Below are 20,010 nucleotides of genomic sequence, written 5' to 3' on the forward strand. Positions count from 1 at the left end.
GGACAACAGCAAAACTGATAACATAAGTCGAGGAGAATCCTCCGGCTAATTGCATGTTGGATTGCAATGGAATGTAAGGGCAAAAGGTCAGAGACATTTCACCTCTTTTTAGGATCCTCATAACGACTACCTGCCTGTTAAAGCAGAGGAACAACAAAGTAACAACTCCGACTTTTGTTGTTAACTAAGGCCTGGGCTAATACAGCTCTGTTGTGCTAGTACTGAAAAGAGCTCAGACCTGATTAGCTGGTCTGATTAACAGACTGGCATAGTGTTTGTGTGTAAAATTCTGTCTGGCTTGACTCATTATCAGCAGTGATCAGATGCAGGTCCATCAAGGCCTTCTGTCAGAGCAGATTAACCCCCCGCACGACACTCTGGATTAGACACAGGCTTGGCGCCACTCCACGGACCGCTTGTCCTCTCAGTTAGGGTGCTGCACCCCAAAAACCCAACTCCCGACCCTTTTAACTGGCAGGTCAAAGCATGGCCGTCATTAACCTTGTGGTTCTTGTTTGTGTTACTCGCGGTAGCTCTTAAAGTGTCAATTCACGAAGAGTTGGCAGATGCCATTAAAAAACAGTCCTGCTACTGATGGTCAGTGGAGGAGGTTGGATGATTAAAAACAGATGTTTTGCAGCCGACCTGCTGCACACAGTGTCTGATTGTGTGATTTCAGACACAAGGTGCAATAAAGGCTACGACAAAGAGGTGCTTTGTGAAAATATCACATACGTGTTTTAGTACGCAGTAATCTGCATGTGTGTTTACCAGATTACCTCTGTCAACTCTTGTGATACTGCATGCATACTGTGCCAGGAGCAGAAGACATTGAGTGATTATTCTTCTTTGTACAGTTTAGTTAAAAACAGAAACAACACTCCCCCAAAACTAACTCCTATTCTTTGATCATTGTCAGATCACTTGCAAGGAGGCAATGCATGCTCGCAGCCGGTGTTATCTAGCTGACCTTGGTTCTGAGGAGCAAGAGTGTAGCATGGCCAGGAGCCCACAGAGAGAAGTATGTGGGGGGCCGGCCAAATGTTGCAGTTCCTCAAAAAGACTCAGAGGGAGAGTTTACAGTACATTTACTCTGTGTATAATGACAAATGAGTGGTATTTATGTGGCTTTGTTTGACAGGAATTGGTGGGAGGGTGCAGCTCTTGCGCAACCTGCCATCTTACTGATGTTGTTACCAAATGCAGCATGTTTAATATATATCACTGATCGGCTTTTGACTTACTGCCCAACTACTACTTCTGAAAAGGGATCTCTGTTTGTGTGATCCTTTTCCAAGGCTTATTCACTTTCTTTTGTTCCCAATTCAAAGTTTTCTTTTATAAGACGGTCATAACATGTGTTTTTTGTAAAGTACTCACTAAAATCTAATGAGTGAAAGATTATAATGTAAAAAAGTTTATAAGCATCATCATCGTTTTACCCTGAAATTTTGTGATACTAAAAAGCTATAGGGCTTACATGGCCTTTTATCATCAAAGAAGCTATCTTAGCCCAACATGTTTTTAAAGACTGACTTTGATTGATGAAGAAATCATAACTCAACACGATTCAATACTGCCAATAATAACCAACACATTATGTATTACAAGACAGTTACCTAGGATAAATTATGTGTAAATGAAGAGAAAAATGTAATTGTAAACTGCTGGACTCAAATCAAATGTTCGGCTTGTTCTATGCATGTTGTTAAGTACTGAACATAAAGTAATACTGGTGCTAATGTATCAACAATAGATAACAAGAAACTGTATTGTGATATAGTGAAAAATTAAAGAATACAGTTTTCCCATTTTGACTCTCACACAGTTACCATAATATGTGCTCTCATCAGCCAATGGTTTATCACAGTTTGGGGGTAACAGACCTGTCTGTCTGTCTGTCTGTCTGGTGCCCACAGCTGCAGACACTTTTCCTAACATGGCCGCTAGAGAAACCAGGGGCCTAGCTAGTCACAGCTCATCGAACACAGACACACAAGCGGAAGGAGGGAATTCGGTGAGTGTGTGTATGTGTGTCTGTGATCGGTCAAGCGGTTCAGTTTGTGATTGTCGAAGACCCTGCTGAGCAGAGAGAGAGAGGGGTTAGATGATGGGTGGTGGTCAGGCCAGTGGGATATTATCTCAACTCCCTTGGGTGGGATCCAGGTCTTTGCAAGCCTGATGAGGAGAAGAGGAAATTAAACCACTCCCTTTTGTTGCAGGTTTAAGGATCACAGAAGGAGACAGGGAAATAATCGAGGGGTACCATATATAAGAAAAAGTCAGTCAGTGTAAGTGTGTGTGTGTGTGTGTGTGTGTGTGTGTGTGTGTGTGTGTGTGTGCAGTCATGCTGGGCGGAGTGGGGTCATCCACCTTTCAGACTGAAGCGATATCATCTTCCCAACCTCCGCTCCAACCTTGATGAATCTCCGCCTTTGTAACTCAAACCTCCGGTGACAATTCTTTCTCACCTCTGAAGCATGCATTGTTGCCACTGACGTTGTCTTTCCTGTATGGTCGACACTTTTGTCTTTGTGAGAACCTTCCTCCCGCACAATCTGTCAGCCACTTGACTTGTTTTCTTGTTCATTAGAGCAGGAGAATTACACCCTCCCAGGACACCAAATGATAAACGCTTCAATAAACTTGTCATTTTTGTATTTGTTTCATTTAATGTTCCACTGTTTATATTAGCAGTGAATGAATGACTTCCTTTTGACATCTTGAATAAGATTACGCCACATACGGTCTTCAATCACCTTTTTTTCATTTATCAGCACTATGTAGCACTGTTTGCCAGAAATTCATCCTCAAACCAGTCTGCTTAGTGACAGCATCTTGTATCTTCTTCCCTGACATGATAAACTCACGCGTCACTCAAACCTCACTCCCAACATCTGAATGACATATGAGAAGTTTCATCCCAAAATCTATTTAAAAGTGCCATGTCTGCCTACAAACTGAAAGTCAGCACCAACAGATCATTTTCTCTCTCCATCGTCTCATTTCAGTGTTTCAGCAGCTGAGGGAGGAACTTCAAAGAGTTTTATAATTACACAAAACTGGAATACAACTTGAGATTTTCTTTTACCAGTAACTCCAAGAAAGCACTGTCAGATGAGTAAGCTCCAAACATAATTATCTATGACCCCGGAATGATCCAAAACATATTTTCCTACAGGTCTACAGTACAGGTTCATACACAAGCATACAAAAATAGTCTTCCTAATGCTGCTACTTATGCATATTGAACATATTCAACAATCCTGGACACATTAAAAGCAATATAATGAAATTTAATGACATAAAAAGCCAAACTCCAAAGTCCATTGAAATTAGTCATTACAATAATTAATTCACTGCATGACAAGAATGTGAAGGTGAAAATGCAATTTAAAACTGTAAATTCAACAGGAGCCATTAAGTTACATAGAAATGATGGCCACAACAGGTTCCTTGATTGTAGATTGTAAAAGTCACTAAAACACATTTAAAGACATATACAATCACCCTACTCACTAAGTCGCAGGCATTTGTTTGAAAAAATCCTTCATTTTAACATGAAGCCATTGCAAAAACGTGCTGTTTTTGTGATAGCGGCAACCAACAGCGTAACAATCATTTTTAACTGTCAACGTTGTCTCAATAATCACACCTACCGTCAATATCTTGCAAGATAAAGATACAACCTTAACTTCCGTTAGTAATAGATCGTAATAGATTTCTTTGCAATTATGGCTAAGTAATTGCCATCTCTTCATGATTATGGAGAGCTGCACATACCTTATGATTGATTTACTGCTGCGGACAACCACACGCTTCACACTTACTAAACATCGATAAAAAAGTGAAGGAATCAGTTGTGCTCGTTTTTTTCTCTTTCCCGATAAAACTCGTGCGCCAAGTTTTGCATTCGCTTCTTGGAAGTTTTGCAGCACCTGACAGCCCGCCGGCGTGCACTCTGCTGCAGAACAAACGCTCCCGGGCGTACCACACGTTGCTAAAAAGCGCAATAATCCATGCATTAGTGTAGAAGAAGGAGGCTACTTACAGTGGCACGCAATGCTGTTTTGACTGTCTGGGACTGCACTAACTGCCTAAAGGAACAGCAATTTTTCCAACAATGTCCTACCTTTAGTGCCGATCTGCCCGGGTGTTGATGTGACAAGTTTATTCCCTCTGTATGAAAACTTTATTGCTATTCCTCTGCGGAGCCATGCCTCCAGACATTCTTCATAACCATCGCCCTGTTCTGCAGAGCAGTGTTCCTGCACTCCGCTCTCACACAGCCAGTCTGTTCGCTCCAGCAGGCACCTACACGTAACCTGAGCCCCTCCAGCTGTGACATCACGAGTCACTATGGCAACTCTGACTCCACCCCAGTCCGAAGCTGAATTTACCTGTCTGACTACTATTTAATAACAAACTCTTTTTCTCCATTTCAATGTGTGCACTCGATGACAACAGATAATGTACAGATCATTTGTTGATATAGCCCACCGCCAAAACACACGCACACGCGCACGCGCGCGCGCACACACACACACACACACACACACACACACACACACCAGCCCTGCTGATATTACCTTATGCAAATGTATTGGGTTCACAATGAGCACCTCATGAAAAGGGTTTACTTTGCATGTGTGCTGTGTGGGCTGGTCTGAAAACAACACACAAAACCCCTATTGCACAATGCAAGTACCACTGCCTGGAGCACCACTGTGGCTTGGTGCCAGCTCACCATTACCTCAATTGTTTTGGCTACAAAGCCAGCTTGCCCCTCCCTTTTGTCTCCTCTGACCCAGAGCAAACAAACAAACAATGACCAGGTGAGCCAGGTGAGCCCTTATCGTGACTACGTGTGTAGTAAAGCACAAAGAGACTTTATAATCCGCAAAAGCACCAAGACAACCCTGAGACATGTATACTTTATACACCATACTGCGATCTACAATACATAAAGCAGTCTTAAGCTATTACAAAATCTAATTATGGTGATCAAATCAGGCTTTACAGAGTTTATGGACAATTTAAACAGTCACATGTTTTCTACTCCTTCACACAAACACCACATTACTGTTTGACAGCAGCTGTGGGAGGGACACGTGACAGGCAGATTTATAGGACAGACTTCACATTTAACCTGCGGCAAAAAAAGAGTTTTGCAATCTGTAGAGAAAAATAGCAATACTTTCAATGTGGCAATATAGGAGAGCAAGTAGGCTACATAAACATAATTATTTATCTTCTAATTTGTGCTGTCATCCCTCTTTTATCTTTGTTGTCATGTTAAAGAATTAGTTCAACATGTTGGTGAAAATACACATAATCGATTTCTGCCAAGAATTAGACGAGAAAATTGATACCACTCTTATATCATGTAAATATCCCTGTATGTACTGTACTGTTACTCCAAAAGCTCACTGATTAATATGTTATCTTGTTTGTCTAATCTAGATAAAAACTGAGGTGTATAAACTAATAACCATTGTATAGGGGGTTATGTCGCCCATTCCAATATTTATACTAAGCAAAGCTAACAGGTTGCTTGCTCCAGCTACATATTTAGCTTATAGATACAGTATGAGAGTGTTATTTATCTACTCATCTAACTACCTGCAAAAAAGTGGAGAAGTATTCCCCAAAATGTCAAACTATTCCTTAAAGAACTACTTGTACGTTATTTTATTTGTCAGAAGTAGAATACGTATGTGTTAGAGTAAATTGAACAAAAATATTAAATTAGGCTAAATATGCTTATGCTGAATATGCTGCTTAAGGGCTAAACAGACATTACAATGTAATAACAGAATTTCTTTGACCACTCTGGCAGAAGAATAAACCAAAAACACAACCTTCAACATTTTCTCACTTTCTGAAGTTGATATGGAGAAACGTTGTGGTGGCCTATTTTACACATCCAGTGGACATGCAGCAACATTAGCATTCGTTTGGATTTCTGATGTGTACATTGTTTACCTGATAACTCTGTCTATCAACTTAGCTGGAACACTGACACTTAAAACAGCTGCTTCCATCTGGAAACAAGGTGGATGGCAAGCCGGAAGAACAAAAAAAATGCGCTGGCATCATTATATCTTATCCTAAACAGTGTTTAATTGGGTGATACTCTGTAATTCATTCATTGATATAAAAAAGACATTTAGATTCATAAATCAGATCATCCTAACAATTTGAGCCAAAACAAATGACAACATTGCCCTCCCAGGGCCTCTCTTAATCCACTGACCTGCTCTCGCAGCCTTTCCTGATGGCCCATGATCGCTGAGGCATGATGGGGGTATTTCTGCTTCAGATGCTCCAGGAAGGCCTCCCTCTTCTTGTCCATGTCTGATGGCTGCATAGCTAGGATCTCTTGGGAGCTGCGGGCTCCCCCTAATGTGTGTCTTCGAGGGACCGTCCGGCTGCCTTTGGCATCCCCTCTTGAAGGGGCCGTCCCATTTGGGGAGGCCTGTCTGCGGCTTACGTGCTGGGCTTCCTCTGGGTAGGTTACCTTCAGGTTGCTTTTGGTTTGTTCTGATGGGACAGAGAGACATTGGGTCAAAACAACCGTGCTGTTTTAACATCAACTGCAAGTGCTTGCGTGAATGTTATTATTCTACAGGTCATGAAGCATGTCAGGTCAAATTCAACCATCTGAGACCTACATCTTTTTTAAATGGAAATCACTAAGACTTTAGTCTGTTCTCTTTTGCTATCTCACACTCAATGTGAGAAAGTAAAGAAAAGAAAAAAATGACTGAATATTCTGAAATAACGCTGAAATAAACAAATGCAGTCGGCGCAGTTTGTTAAAAATTCATGCTGCTTGACTTTAAAGCAATAAATCCCCAATTTAATGTGACAGACAGACTATTGGTGATGAAAACACTGAATTGAAACAGCTACTCAGGCTTCTTTCCTTAAAGGTCCCATGACATGGAGCTCTTTGGATGCTTTTATATCGACCTTAGTGGTCCCCTAATACCATATCTGGAGTCTCTTTCCCAATATTCAGACTTGGTGCAGAATCACAACCACTAGCCAGTCTTTCCTTAGGACGTGCAATTTCTGAGTCTGTAGCTTTTGAGGAGGAGGGGGGGTGGAGGCTGGAGGGTGGCCTTCACCAACTGCCACTTTGCTTGTTTGAAAGCCATGATGTCTCTCTTTCATGGGTGGGCCAAATTGTCTGGGTGGACAAAGCAGAGAAAGGGGAGGTAACCTTGCCCCTTATGACCTTACAAGGGGCAAGATTCCAGATCGGCCCATCTGAGCTTTGATTTCCTAAAGGCAGAGTAGGATACCCAGGGCTCGATTTACACACTATCGTCATTTCTAGCCACTGGGGGACCATAGGCAGGCTGGGTGAACTGATATTAATGTTAAAAAACCTCATAAAGTGAAACTTTCATGCCATTGGACCTTTAAACAAAAAACGAGGATATTCATTAATGGAAGGAGGCACAAATGGAGTTACTCGGAAACAATATGCAGAGCATCTGTTCACACATCCAGAGCCTTGCAAAATGTTGAGATTAAGCAGAAACTGCTAGATGCATTATGTTTAATTAAAGGGTGACATTTTCAATTCAGAAATATTAAAATGTCTGTCTGTTTCAGAAGACCTTAGCCATACTCCTACTATAATAGGCAATCATCATATGAAAACACTTTCTAGAATAAAAAGATGAATATTTGATTTTAGGACAGAATGGAGATTAAATAAACACAGCCTCCTTAGGCATATAAACATCTTTGCAATGTGTTATCTTGTACTAAATCAATCATGGCCTCGGGAATACAGAAACTATCCATCAAGCTGAAAGCTCTCCTGTGAGATTCTGTAGGAGAAGAGAAGAGAAGAGAAAAGAAGAGAAGAGGAGAGGGTAATAAAGGAGAGCATACGGATGGCAGCAAAATAAAGAAAGAAGAAGAACCTATAAAGAGAGAGAAGAACCTATAAAGTGAGCTGTTGTATTGCCTTGTTTTTTTAACAGCAGAGCTATAATGTGTACCTTTCGGTTCTGAAGATTGATATTTCAAGTGATTTGCAACTATTTTGTGGCTGGTGTAATATGGCTTTACTTTTTTTCTTTGAAAGCTTAAAAGCATTCTGTGAGAAGCAAACAATAAATTCTTTTTTTCATCTGTGGCTCAAAGACATGTTGGGAATGAGACAGAGGTAACTCCATAGATTTAACTAGTGTAACAACTGGGGAAAAACATGCTTAGTATAGCTGCAATAATTGAACTTGTATTTGTTTTCTTGTGCCATATTTTCTTGCCCTAAATGTCTTGTTTCTATGCATTCAATCTAGTACAGTTTTTGTCTGTTTCGTTTTCACCTGCAGATATTTTGAAGAAAACACAAACACCTTGGATCAGTAAACTCTAAAACCTAAACAAAACTTAGGTTTTAATCTAAATTTTTAGGCCTAATTTTGGAGAAATATCATTTGGAGGTGCGTCACAATCAAGCGCTGTCACTAGCACCATTAGCACAAACCCCCACCCTGCTCGAGTTCAGAGCCCTGGTAGTCTCATGTATTTCCAATCCTATTTTTAACTCCCAAACACAGTTTCCCCACCGCTAACCAAATAACACTCGGCAGACAGAATACACTCAAACCTCCAAAGGATCATAGTTCATTTGCGAGTGGCTTGTCAGAAAGCTCATTACCTTCCCCAAGTGAACAATCTTTGTCTTCATCTGCTATTTCCTCCTCCATTGCACCTTGGGCTCAACAAACACAGTGACGGTCAATGAGTGAGGCTGGAAGAATCAGCTAACTGCTTGCTTTGAGATTCCAGAAGTAGCGCACATGGAAAAAGTGGGCTTGAGATAGGCCCTGCCCCAAAGCCCCAGGATAGACTGGTGGGGGATTTAGAAAGTCAATTGCATTCCAGGGCACAGAGCGACTAGCCCCTCGCCCTCGGGCTAAAAGCTCTACTGCTACCATGGCGTGGTCATGGACTGAATTCAATGTGTGTGAGACAGACAGAGAGCACTGACAAAAAACACATTATCCCGTCTTAAAACTGGACCCTGAGACTAACAGGTGTCAGTCAAACTGTCTGACACACACACACACACACACACACACACACACACACACATACGTACACGCATGCATGCATCCAAAAAACACCGTCTGTTTTTTATCAGGACTTTGTCTGCAAGCTTTGGGGTTTATTAAAAGCAACTATGTCCTGTTTGCCTGACAGTAAGCAAACATGCTCACAGGCTTCATATATGCTGCACACATGTCTGTGTACACATCTGTAGTCTGTACATATGTGAGTTTATATAAAGGAAGAAGGGGGAAGGGCTGCGATTCTGCATGAGATCATTTCTTTGCAGCTGCTGATGTATGTGACCTGATCTCAATGCGCTAGAAGAAGTGCAAATTGGCATACCTTAACAGGAAAACGTGAGGGGATCAATGGCCTAGTTTGTGGGCCATGTAATTGAAAGTGGTGGGGTGAGTGCATGGATAAACACAATGCAGCAGCTGACAGATGATGTCTAACATATGGAGACAAGTCTGCTTCCACCCACTTATGTCTGCTTTCACCCGTTCACGTGCTTAGGCTCCTAGCCACAATAGGCCGACAGTTAGCAGGTCAATAGAGAGCGATCATGTGATTATACAGTGGAACTGAGTTTTTAAGACTTTGTACACAGTTATTGTAAAGTTCATTTAATTCCAACAGTTCTTTTTTGAGGAAATGTTGTAAATTCTATTTTTGGTGCTCAAGCTGTCTGATCTAGTCCTGCATAAATTAGTGCTTTCCTATGTTTCCCAGGATTATAAGCAACAACCCACAAAGAACATGCTGCGTTCAGCAGTGGCTATATGAGCAGATGGTGCGAGGAGCAGCTATAGCATAGTAAGATGGTATTTCCTCCTTTTTCTAAAAGATTTTTAGATGGATAGATTTTATGTCTAAATACTAAAAGCAGGAAAAGAACTTACTTGACCTACAACTTCAGCTGAATTTTTCTTGTTATAAAACTCTACAACACATTGGAAGTTCTTTGAAAATGCCTATTTTATGTATTGACTGACATACAAAGCAACCGGTAACAATGTTTTATTGTTGGACTGTTATGCCCCAGTCATTCGGCAAACATACAACTATCCTTAAATATTTTATAACATTTCAGTGGGAATGACATATGGCAAACATAAAATGTGATATGCTATCAGGGCTTTTGCTTTTGCTTGAACATTTACATTGAATTGTTGACAATTTATAACCCGATGTCAACTCAAAGAGTGTCAAAGAAGGTCTGACATTCTTTAGTTTTTATTTTAGCCATAGCAGTTAGTGTCAATGTTTCTGTGTCAAAATTCTTCTGACAATGAAACACAATCGTCACAACCAGCCAACCAACAGGTCAGCCTCCAACCTGCCAACCCTCAGTCATAATTAAAGCAGCCAAACCAACAATTACACACTGTGGCCTCGCTGCACTTTTGCTGTCAACATTCCAGGCCAAAAAAATGACCTCCTTCTTGCAGTGTCACAAGGGATCTGCAAGTGAATTGTGTCTCGCTCCAATAGCTTAAGAATGTCGCTGTCTCTTTCACAGCTGCCAGTAGTTGAGTAAATGATGGTCCCCTCAGTTGAAAGACAAAATGAAACACTTGCCCATAAGCACCCAGGTCTTATGAGGAACACAGCCTCCCGCTATTTGCAGTTACAGTACTTTCACTTATTTATGGAGGAATGTTTCCCCGTGTGGGCTCCCACTCTCCCCTACTATTACTTGCCCATAACTAAGCAGTTGGACACAAAATCCTGTTGTGTACAATAAAAGCAAGGCTCACATAGCAATACCCTGAAGCCATGAATAGTTATGCAGTACACACTGCACTGGTCCACTGTTGGGTATCTGAAAGTATTTTTATTATGTAGAAGTTATCGGAGTCAGCATATCAGATGATCCCTTCAAGTGGAACTGAGCCTAGTGTTAAAAAAAGGATCTTATTTAAATATGATTAGAATACATTATGATTCTAATACACTGGAATGATATCCGGTTTAACAAGTCTTTTGGACTTTTTTTTGGTCCAGACTCGAATATCTTCAAACATTGGATTGCCATGACATTTTGTACATACATTCATGGTTCCTAGACAATGAAGCTTTTATGATCGTGGACTTTACCTTTAGCACCACCATAAGTTTGACATTTGTGGCTTTGCATAAAATAACTACAACTATTGAATGCATTTTAGTAGTAAAAATTACAAATCACGTTGCTGATTTAAAACCAAGATTGTAAACATCAGCATGTACGCATTGTCATTGTAAGTATGCTGACGTTAGCATTTAGCACAAAGATCCAGATCCACAGCCAATATCCCGTCTCTTGCCTAAACCTAACCAACCCAACCAATAAAGGCAACGAGTACTAGCCAATCATATGCAAAGTAAGGCGGGTCATCACGTCGCCATCCGAGGAAACCAACAGCCTCTAGCAAGGCTGTAGACTCACGTTTTTTTTAAATTACAATGTTCTAAAAAAATAGATGACGTCTTGGGTATCACAATGTCATTTCCTGAAAAAACATCTTGAAATAAGTTGGTTAGTAATATTGCCATTAAGTTGTTGGAAACCTTAGTTACATTTTAGGAGCCCAAACTGGAATGATTACTATAAAAACTATAAAAACTGGACATATTTTCCCACTCCTTTGCATCTTGTAGCTAAATAACCTTTGTTTTGCCATTAGTTGTCCTTCCTGTGCCAGACCATTAACACCTGATTCCGTGCCCATTTCTTAACCCTCTATTCCACCCACAGTCAGCGCTGCACAATGACCCTGCCAAGCTACAGTAGAAAGCTAATGTGTGAGAGACTGCGGAGGTGACCTGCTCAAAGCTGACTGAAAAAAGAAGCTGATTTCTACACCGATCTGTCACTGATTGCTGATCCAAAAGAGAAGCTCTTTCTGTTCTGGGTAACTGACACCGGAGTTTCAAAATGCCCCCACAATGCAGCCCGGCCATATTTTTCACACAAAATACACACACACACACACACACACACACACACGCTCTAACACTTACATGCAGGAAATATCTATCATCTATCTGTTTCACCCTTTGCATGTTCAAGTCATGAAAACAAATCTTCACTCATGTCAACACTTTGAAATTTTGCACACAATGGGAAAAACATTCCACGTGTGAAAGTGATTCCTTACAAAGACAAATGGAAAATAGACACCTTTCATTAATCGGGCATATTTCATTACATGTTAAGCCTAAGGCTCACTGCCCAAAAAAAAGTGAATATATGAAATCCACCAAATCAGATAGACCATTGTGAAGGAGGCAACCTTTACCCCCAAGTCCCTCGCCAATAGGCTGATGATCAGTGCTGCTTTGTTTTGTGGTGGGAGGTTGATAATAGGACTTTCACGTCACAATGTCCCAATTCCTGGAGAACGATAGGCTGTTATGTTTTTTCCTTTATGCTGTATTAGAACAGAACTGGCCTTAATGAATTCAATATGGTTTTCAGATAATTCTGAAATGTTTCCTGTTGCTTGTTGTTTTTTGACAAATTCCTACATTCTTGCTTATGATTAAACCACTTCCTTCTTCTCTCATTGTTTATGTGACCTGTTGATTCAAGAATGAAGTCCACAATGTGCACGTGTGTTGTGAGACCATTCACCCTTAGCCGTGTTGCCTATTCGGGACACTGGCACTGTCATACTGTACACTACACTAGATACCGTTTCTCAACTTTCCCTTCACTGGTTGTCCTCCCCATTAAAACCCACAACTGTCCACTCCTTCTGGAATAACATTCCATAAAAGAATGCACATCATATGAATTAAACATTTGAAGTTGACAAATCTCATTAGTGACCTAAAAAAGTCACTGGGAATTCAGATGTCAGATTCCTCTCGTGAAGTTCTTAGACCCCTCAGCACATGACCAGATTTTCCTCTTCTACTCTTATTTTTTAATCTCTTCTTAACTATCTTTCTCTTTCTTTCCCTTTTCTCTCCCTCTATCTCTCACTTAATGAGACATATCCCAGCTGCCGCTCGACTGTTAATGAATGTTGGTCCCCACCCTTTTAGCAAGACCATTGCAAAATCTGTCTCAGCTCAGAACTGTAGACACCCACAGTTCTGTGGTACACACACTGATTGCAGTGCACCTTATAATTCAGATGCATGTGTGTATGTGTGGAGACGTACAGTAAGAATGTGTATGTGTGGTCAGAAACAGTTCACAGTCCTGTCCAGACCTTCCGCTCTGGTTTAGCCTTATAAACAGACGAGGCTGAGCAGATATGATATTACGACAGCTATGGAACAACTGACAATTTGACAACTTCACATAACAAAATAAAGGTTAAATACATTGATAAGTATCATCACGCAGGCGACTCACAGCATATTTAAGTACTTTTCTGTAGCTGGACTCAATGAGGCATGGCAAATTGATTTTTACTGCAGCTTAACCTCCAAGTGGAATTGCTTATTCTGAGGTGGATGAGACTTGTAGATATTTAACTCAAGTGAAATGTTAACACCCTTCCTACTGAATGGACTACAACTTCAATAAAGTTTGACTCATTCTTTGTAATCCTGACAGTCCTCTGTCTCCCTTCTTTTTTCCACTTCTTTCTTCTGCTGTTGTATAAAAACAGCTAAGGGAGTTAAGAGAGGAGCTGCTTGCCTCTAAAGACAGCCAGAGGACAACTCAAAAAAACAGCTTTGTTTATTGGCCAGCTCCACTCATCAGCACAAACCCCATGTCTGTCTGCTACCACTCTCTGACACACATCAGCACCGGATCAATCCAAATCAACTAACAAGCTATAGCCTTCTCTATACTAAACAAGTTGTTGCTACTTCAGAAATGCACCGCATTTTCATCACACCAGGGGGTGCTGTTGAAGATGCACCGGGCATGACGGTCAACGATCAGTGGGAAATTGTGTGTAGAGGGTGTGCATCTGTATGTGTGTGAACCAGAAAATAGAACGATGTGTGCGTCCTTAATCTTGCTCAAGGAAATAAGTTTTTACTTTGCCGTTTATTAACTGAGACACTAAGTGCTGCTTAATGAACCTGTGTGTTTGTTAGTGTGTCTCTGTGTGCAATTATGTGTGTGTATGCACACAAGTGCACATATGTATGCCAGTAAACCTCAGCAGTGTGCACACTTCATTAACTTGTGACTAGAGTAGGTGTAAGTCAACCTAGCCACCGGCTCAGATATCAGCGGGTCTCCCTTGACAACCGTCTCTGGGCCAACAGTGAGGCCAGTGGTGTCCTGAGGGGGAGGGATGGAGAGATGCTGAGAACAGCTGCAGCTGAGAGGAGAGGATCTACCCAGGAGCCTGATAGGAGGAATGCTATGTCTTCTCTAAACTTTTTCTTTGGAATCTAATTCACTCTAGATCCACCGCTGCAACCTCCCAAGGACCAGAACCCCCTGAGGAGATCCACCCTCAACCCACTTTCTGGAAAAAAAGATATGAGTGCACAGGGCTTTAAAACTTTCTATTACGGTTGTTTAACACACACAAAATCCCTGTTGTGAGTTGTGAGTGACTCATTTGTTTAACAGGCTTTCTCCTGACAAGAGAGCCTTGATCTCTCCGCTGAAGCCATGTGATGATAACTGCACGGTGGATGTGCCTACAGACTTTCAGTACAGACTGTCCATCAGCCTGCAGAATGTTGCATAGGTAATGCAAGAGGAAAGGCATCAAGTAAGAAAAAGTCAAATTCTTAGGCCTCTCTCAAACTGTGTGGTGTTTGATAAAATATCTCTTTTCTGTTTTGACAAGTTTTCTCTGTCAATAAATTCAAAACAAGTGCACACAGAAACAAAACTACACACAGGTTACATCAGCACAATCACATATGCATACAGTACATAAAGGATATGGCTAAGAACAGGCCTAAAATACTGGAAGGAATCTGCTATTCTAATCTATTGACACATTTTAAGATTTAAGACAGTTGTACATAAAGACCTCATCAAGACATCAAAGCAAATTAAAGCAACTTTGGTCTCCTTTGCTGCAGCAAGTTAACTATGCATTCAGCCTGCACATGGCCTCCATTTAAATGTGCCTGCTCTCTCACTAGTTTATTAAAAAGTGATTGCGCTGCAATTGACTCTCTTCATAGCGATAAGCAGCTTAGAGCCCGGACTTTGCAAGCCAGTCAATCATGGCTTCCTCACTTTCCCTCATGCATTGCGTATCTCTTCCTCTTCCATTTTCTCTGCATGCTAGCACAGCGTAACCAGCGTAAATTTTAAGCGTATTACTACCCAGCAGCCCAGGAAGGCAATAAAAAGTGAATGTCTTAATAAATCAAATAATACCAAATCGGCATTTAACATACTGTAAACTCACTGCATGACATTACCAAGAGGATAGAGGTGTATTATTTAAAAAGTGTGCTGTTCAAACACCTCAAAACTACTCTGCCTACATTATATTCTCCAAGTGTCTACAACAGTGTGTGTCAGAGAGCTGACGAAACTGAGTGGCTCCATAAGGTCTTTGGAGCCACTTGGAGAGGTAACTGCTGCTGGAGCTGATAAGTGATGCAGGTGGTGGAGGGATATGAAATAGGCCCTGTTAAGGGGGGAGCCACTCTAAAAATCCTGGGAACACTATAGAGCCTCTGTCCAACTGTTTATCTGTGAAAGCTGCTGTGTGCTGTCCATGTGTCTATGGCTGTGTGTCCCGGTATAGATGTGTGTGTGGGTCAGTGGGTGGACTGCATCCAAGCTTAAGGCTCTGTGGAGCAGAAGAGCTTGGAAGGTTTGTGAATGTGGACGAGCTTGGCCAACCTATTCAGAGGGAGGCTAAATGCATTTTTCCCCTCAATGCGCTGTGTAAAAATGGGAATGTTAAAGATTTGTAGTTCTATTAAAACACAAAAACATGGTGTGCATGCAGTATATTTTTAAGAACTGTAAGAGGAGATTTCTTCATGGAATCTCAAGAATGCAGGTGATCAACATGAGGGGAAGTAACAAAGGAAACAGCTTTATTATAGTGTAACGGAAATGTTGAAGCTTTCCCATGGGGGAGGTGGAGAAAAAGTGAGCGCCTGCAAAGTTTAATAGTTTCACCACAGTGGGGCCATAACGCACAGCCAGACGAGGCTCAGGTCATGGGTTGAATGGATGGCAGAGGAGTTTCTGTGCGTGGGCACAATGCAAACAATGCCAGTGATTGATTTTACTCTGTGTACATAGACTAGCTACCTGGCATCATATAACCTTCTATGTTTTTGGCCTCTGTACTGTAATCAACTCCTCCTTGCAGCAAAGCAGGCTAATTTAACAGCCTTACTTAGAAGGAATGCAACAGGCAAGGTAGATTGGGAGATCTTATAACTTGACATCAAAAGTCACACTTTTAAAGACGCTCTAATCAATACTTTTATATTAACAATGGATCAAATGACTACATGTAATGTAAAAAATGGTCACTCACAGTGACAAATCCACAGAGAATTGGCACCTGGCTCTCCAGTTCCCCTCATAGATTCGAATTAAACCTTCTCAGTTTATTGTTTTGGTTTTATGACCAAAACCTTACTGTTTTATAACGTCCAACAACTCTCATCAGCGTTCTAGCAGGCAGCTGTTTTCAATGAAAAAGTACAATAACCGCCCAGCACCCAATGGCAGACAAAAAAGCAGATGAATAAAAAGACAAATATATCTGCCCATTGTAACAGCCCTTAAGGAAAACAGTCAAAGTAAATTTACAATGTCCCAGTGCATGACCTCCCTGGCTTGAAATTGATGCTTGCTTGGTTCATAGCAAACATGTTAAAGTAGAAACTGGTCAATTTATGAGGACAGGCAGAAAGCAGTTCCTTCAAGTGCTATTAAGTGTAGTTAAATGCTAATTCCCTTCAGGCTACATTCACATGTCTCTCTCTTCTTTGGGAGAGGCAGGAACAGGTTTGAAATATATTTGTTTCAAGTCTAAAAATAACCTCAGGATAAAGACACAAAGGCTGCGGGATTTGAGAGGGGGAAAAGACATTTTCAGAGATCCAACTACTTCAACATCAGGAGCTAGCCAGACTCCGTCGGGCTCTGAGTTCTCTGATTGGTTATTAATGACATCATCCTCAGGCCAGCCCCCTCCCCTCCCAGCCCAACGATGTCATCAGTGCTGAAGCATCTTAGTGATGTAATGCAGGGAGGTACTCAAGTAGCACCCCTTCTTTTTTCCCCTGCCTTCCTCTCTTCTCTCCTCCGGTTTCTTCTCTCCATCCCCATCTTTTAATCACACCCTTTCCGCTCATCAGCTGCATACATCCAGATAAAAATCTCTTCCAACCCATTTATTAGTGCTCAAATACTGGGCACAGAGTTATACACTAAAGGCCAGAGCAATTAAGAGCTCTTAAATGGCTCCTAAATAGGAGGAGAAATGACAGGAGGAGAGCATTTACATTTTCTTATCCTGTCTGTGCCCTGCAGCTGTAATTACAATATGGATCAGAGATCATGCTCGTATTTTTCCTACAAGGTGTGACTAAAGACAAGTGAATCCAGGTGGGATCAGTTAGTTATGATTTCTCTGGATAAAGAGCACACTCACTATTCTGTACATTTATATATAGATGTATATATATATATATATATGACTACAATACATGGTGCAATGGGATAACTTCGACTACAGATACAAAATCTACTCACATGAAATGGCACATTATACTTAAACACGCAAATGTGTAGTCCAACATCCGAGTGTTATGTCAGTGTGTTCCCATTTGATTTATTCAGACCATTTCATCTTTTTGGCTAGGCCTTCACATCTGTTTTTTAATCACAATTTGTGTGTGTGTGTCTCTGCGTGTGTGTGTTTGTGTGTGTGTGTCCTCGGCAAACATCCAGAGCTCAAGCGGATTAGCAAGGGGACTCTACCCTGATCAAAGCAGCACAGAATCCAGCTTACTGGGACATAACTGTGTAACACATAACCCACATAGAAATGATACTGTAGATGCTGAAAACCCATGTTGTAGACCTCCAACTGCAGTGCAGCATAGAACTTTAAAAGTGAATACTAACATTTCTTATATGGCTTTCCTATCGACGAGGCAAACTCTGATCAGACAAAAAACTCTCCCAAAGCTGGAAATCAGAGAACTGACTGTCAAACTAAGTGCTGTCATCAAGTGTGAAGTTTGCAGCTGCTCCAAAGTGTACTAGTTAATAGTCCAAAGAGAATAAACCAGTTGTTTCTGGAAAAACAGAAAGCAGAGATTCCCCCAGTGACATGGAATCACTTTGGTTTAGAGTTTACAACAAAATAACAGAATGGAGACCATTGCAGCAGAAACAATATTGCTGCATGCCAATCATACAGGAACAATGTCTGTAACAAAGTGAATTTACAGAATGGACACAAAAATGTTTGTGGTCGGTTTGGCATCTTTCCTTTCATTTTTCAAGACTGCAACATTTATAAAAAATATTTATGTATGAATTAAATATGTTTAATGAATGTTGAAAGTTAGCATTTGAGGAGTCACCTTGGCCTTTAAGTTGCTATTTTATGTGAATAGTTAATGAAATTAATATTAGTAATGTGAAATGAGTTGCTTCTTGAGATAGATCCACAGATAATTATCATCCAACTCCCCAGTTCCCCTTAGGCTTCACTGTTTGGTTAAGTCTCATGGCTCACATCAACCATGTTTCTAGCAGCAAAACAAAGCATTTTTCAGATGGGAAAAGCTCTGATAAACCTACTGTTCACCACTTGCCCATCAATAAAAATGACAGACAGGCAAAGATAGCAACAATCTGAAAAACATAGTGGAGAATTTAGCAGCTACAGACACAGATATTTCGCTCCGGAGTTGGTAAAAACCAAAAACAGAGCTAAAAGAGAGTTACTATTGGATTTACATTTGTCTGATTGCCGAAACACAACTATGTCAACTGTATAAAGGGATGTCATGTCACAACTTGTTGTGCTGCCCCCAAGGCAAAAGTATTACGAACTATGCAAAAATAATACACATATTACAGATAAAAACAGTCCTTGGTTACAACGCTTGCTTCTCATTGTTGCACATAATACTTTGCTGCAATGAAACTCATCTTTAGATCATCTTTAGTTTAGACAATTATTGGTCGACTGATTGGGGCCCGATGGAACAAAGTAAGACATGCATTATGGATGCACTCCCAGTAAGTTCAGATTGAGATAGTGACTGTAATTAAGTCGTTCCTTAGCTCCACAGAGAGTCCTCCATCAAACTGTCTGAGCTTGACTGAGAGACCAAATGGGATGTGTCTAATAATAAAATGCCTCCTCCCAGATACTGAGGAGCTTTTGGCTACATTAACAGGAAGGTTTAACAGAGGGTAATATGAATTGATATCTTATTATGTGAACAAACCATGTAAAGCACATTACTCCTTTTGAATGGCTTGTTGAATGATTGGCAGTCCATTGGTCGGACAGGCAATTGCCACATTTCAACACGGCTGCACGTACACACACGCAGATAGCTGATACAGCGTCCCAACCCTACCCTTCCCTTGGCTTCATTATGTACATAGTGAGATGGTTGCTTTGCAATGCCTCTGGGCCTAACCACCGTCATCTACCACCTAATGGATTTAACATGTGCCTAGCAGCCCATTGGCTCCAGTGGTCTCAGGACTTGGGAGCTGAAATGAGGCGAGGCATTGTTGTGTTGCCGCTGGGAGGATACACACTCCTTAGAAAGGAAAACCTGACGGGAAGGAAACCTCGAAACAAAGTGCTAAGAAAAGGTGATAAAGGGCATAAGGAACGGAACTGTGTGTTGGTGTGTAGGGGAATGTGTGTATTGAGGGGCTGTTTCCCCTCTTCCTGCAATTATAAAAACTAATGGAAAAGTTCAGAACTTGGTGGAATGTTCTGTGGTCTTGAATTTCAAGGTAGAAGCAGAGTTGGATCTTGGAGGAATGGA

At 41.1% G+C, this 20,010-nt stretch overlaps 1 protein-coding gene across 23 annotated transcripts in view; it reads right to left on the reverse strand.

Moving 5' to 3' along the window:
* si:ch211-285f17.1 (sickle tail protein homolog) overlaps positions 1-20,010 on the reverse strand; it is a 105,468-nt gene that overhangs the window by 37,985 nt on the left and 47,473 nt on the right. For 20 of the 23 annotated variants that reach the window (XM_034862469.1, XM_034862473.1, XM_034862467.1 and 17 more), the window contains exon 2: positions 6,257-6,543. In XM_034862469.1, coding sequence (XP_034718360.1) covers positions 6,257-6,543 — 287 coding nt within the window. Of the gene's footprint in view, positions 1-4,132; positions 4,326-6,256; positions 6,544-8,686; positions 8,812-17,394; positions 17,400-20,010 lie in introns of those variants that run through there. The other 3 variants (XM_034862476.1, XM_034862470.1, XM_034862477.1) reach the window with 3 other exon arrangements.

This window comes from Etheostoma cragini, chromosome 22, assembly GCF_013103735.1.
Source record: "Etheostoma cragini isolate CJK2018 chromosome 22, CSU_Ecrag_1.0, whole genome shotgun sequence".
Taxonomy (NCBI): domain Eukaryota; kingdom Metazoa; phylum Chordata; class Actinopteri; order Perciformes; family Percidae; genus Etheostoma; species Etheostoma cragini.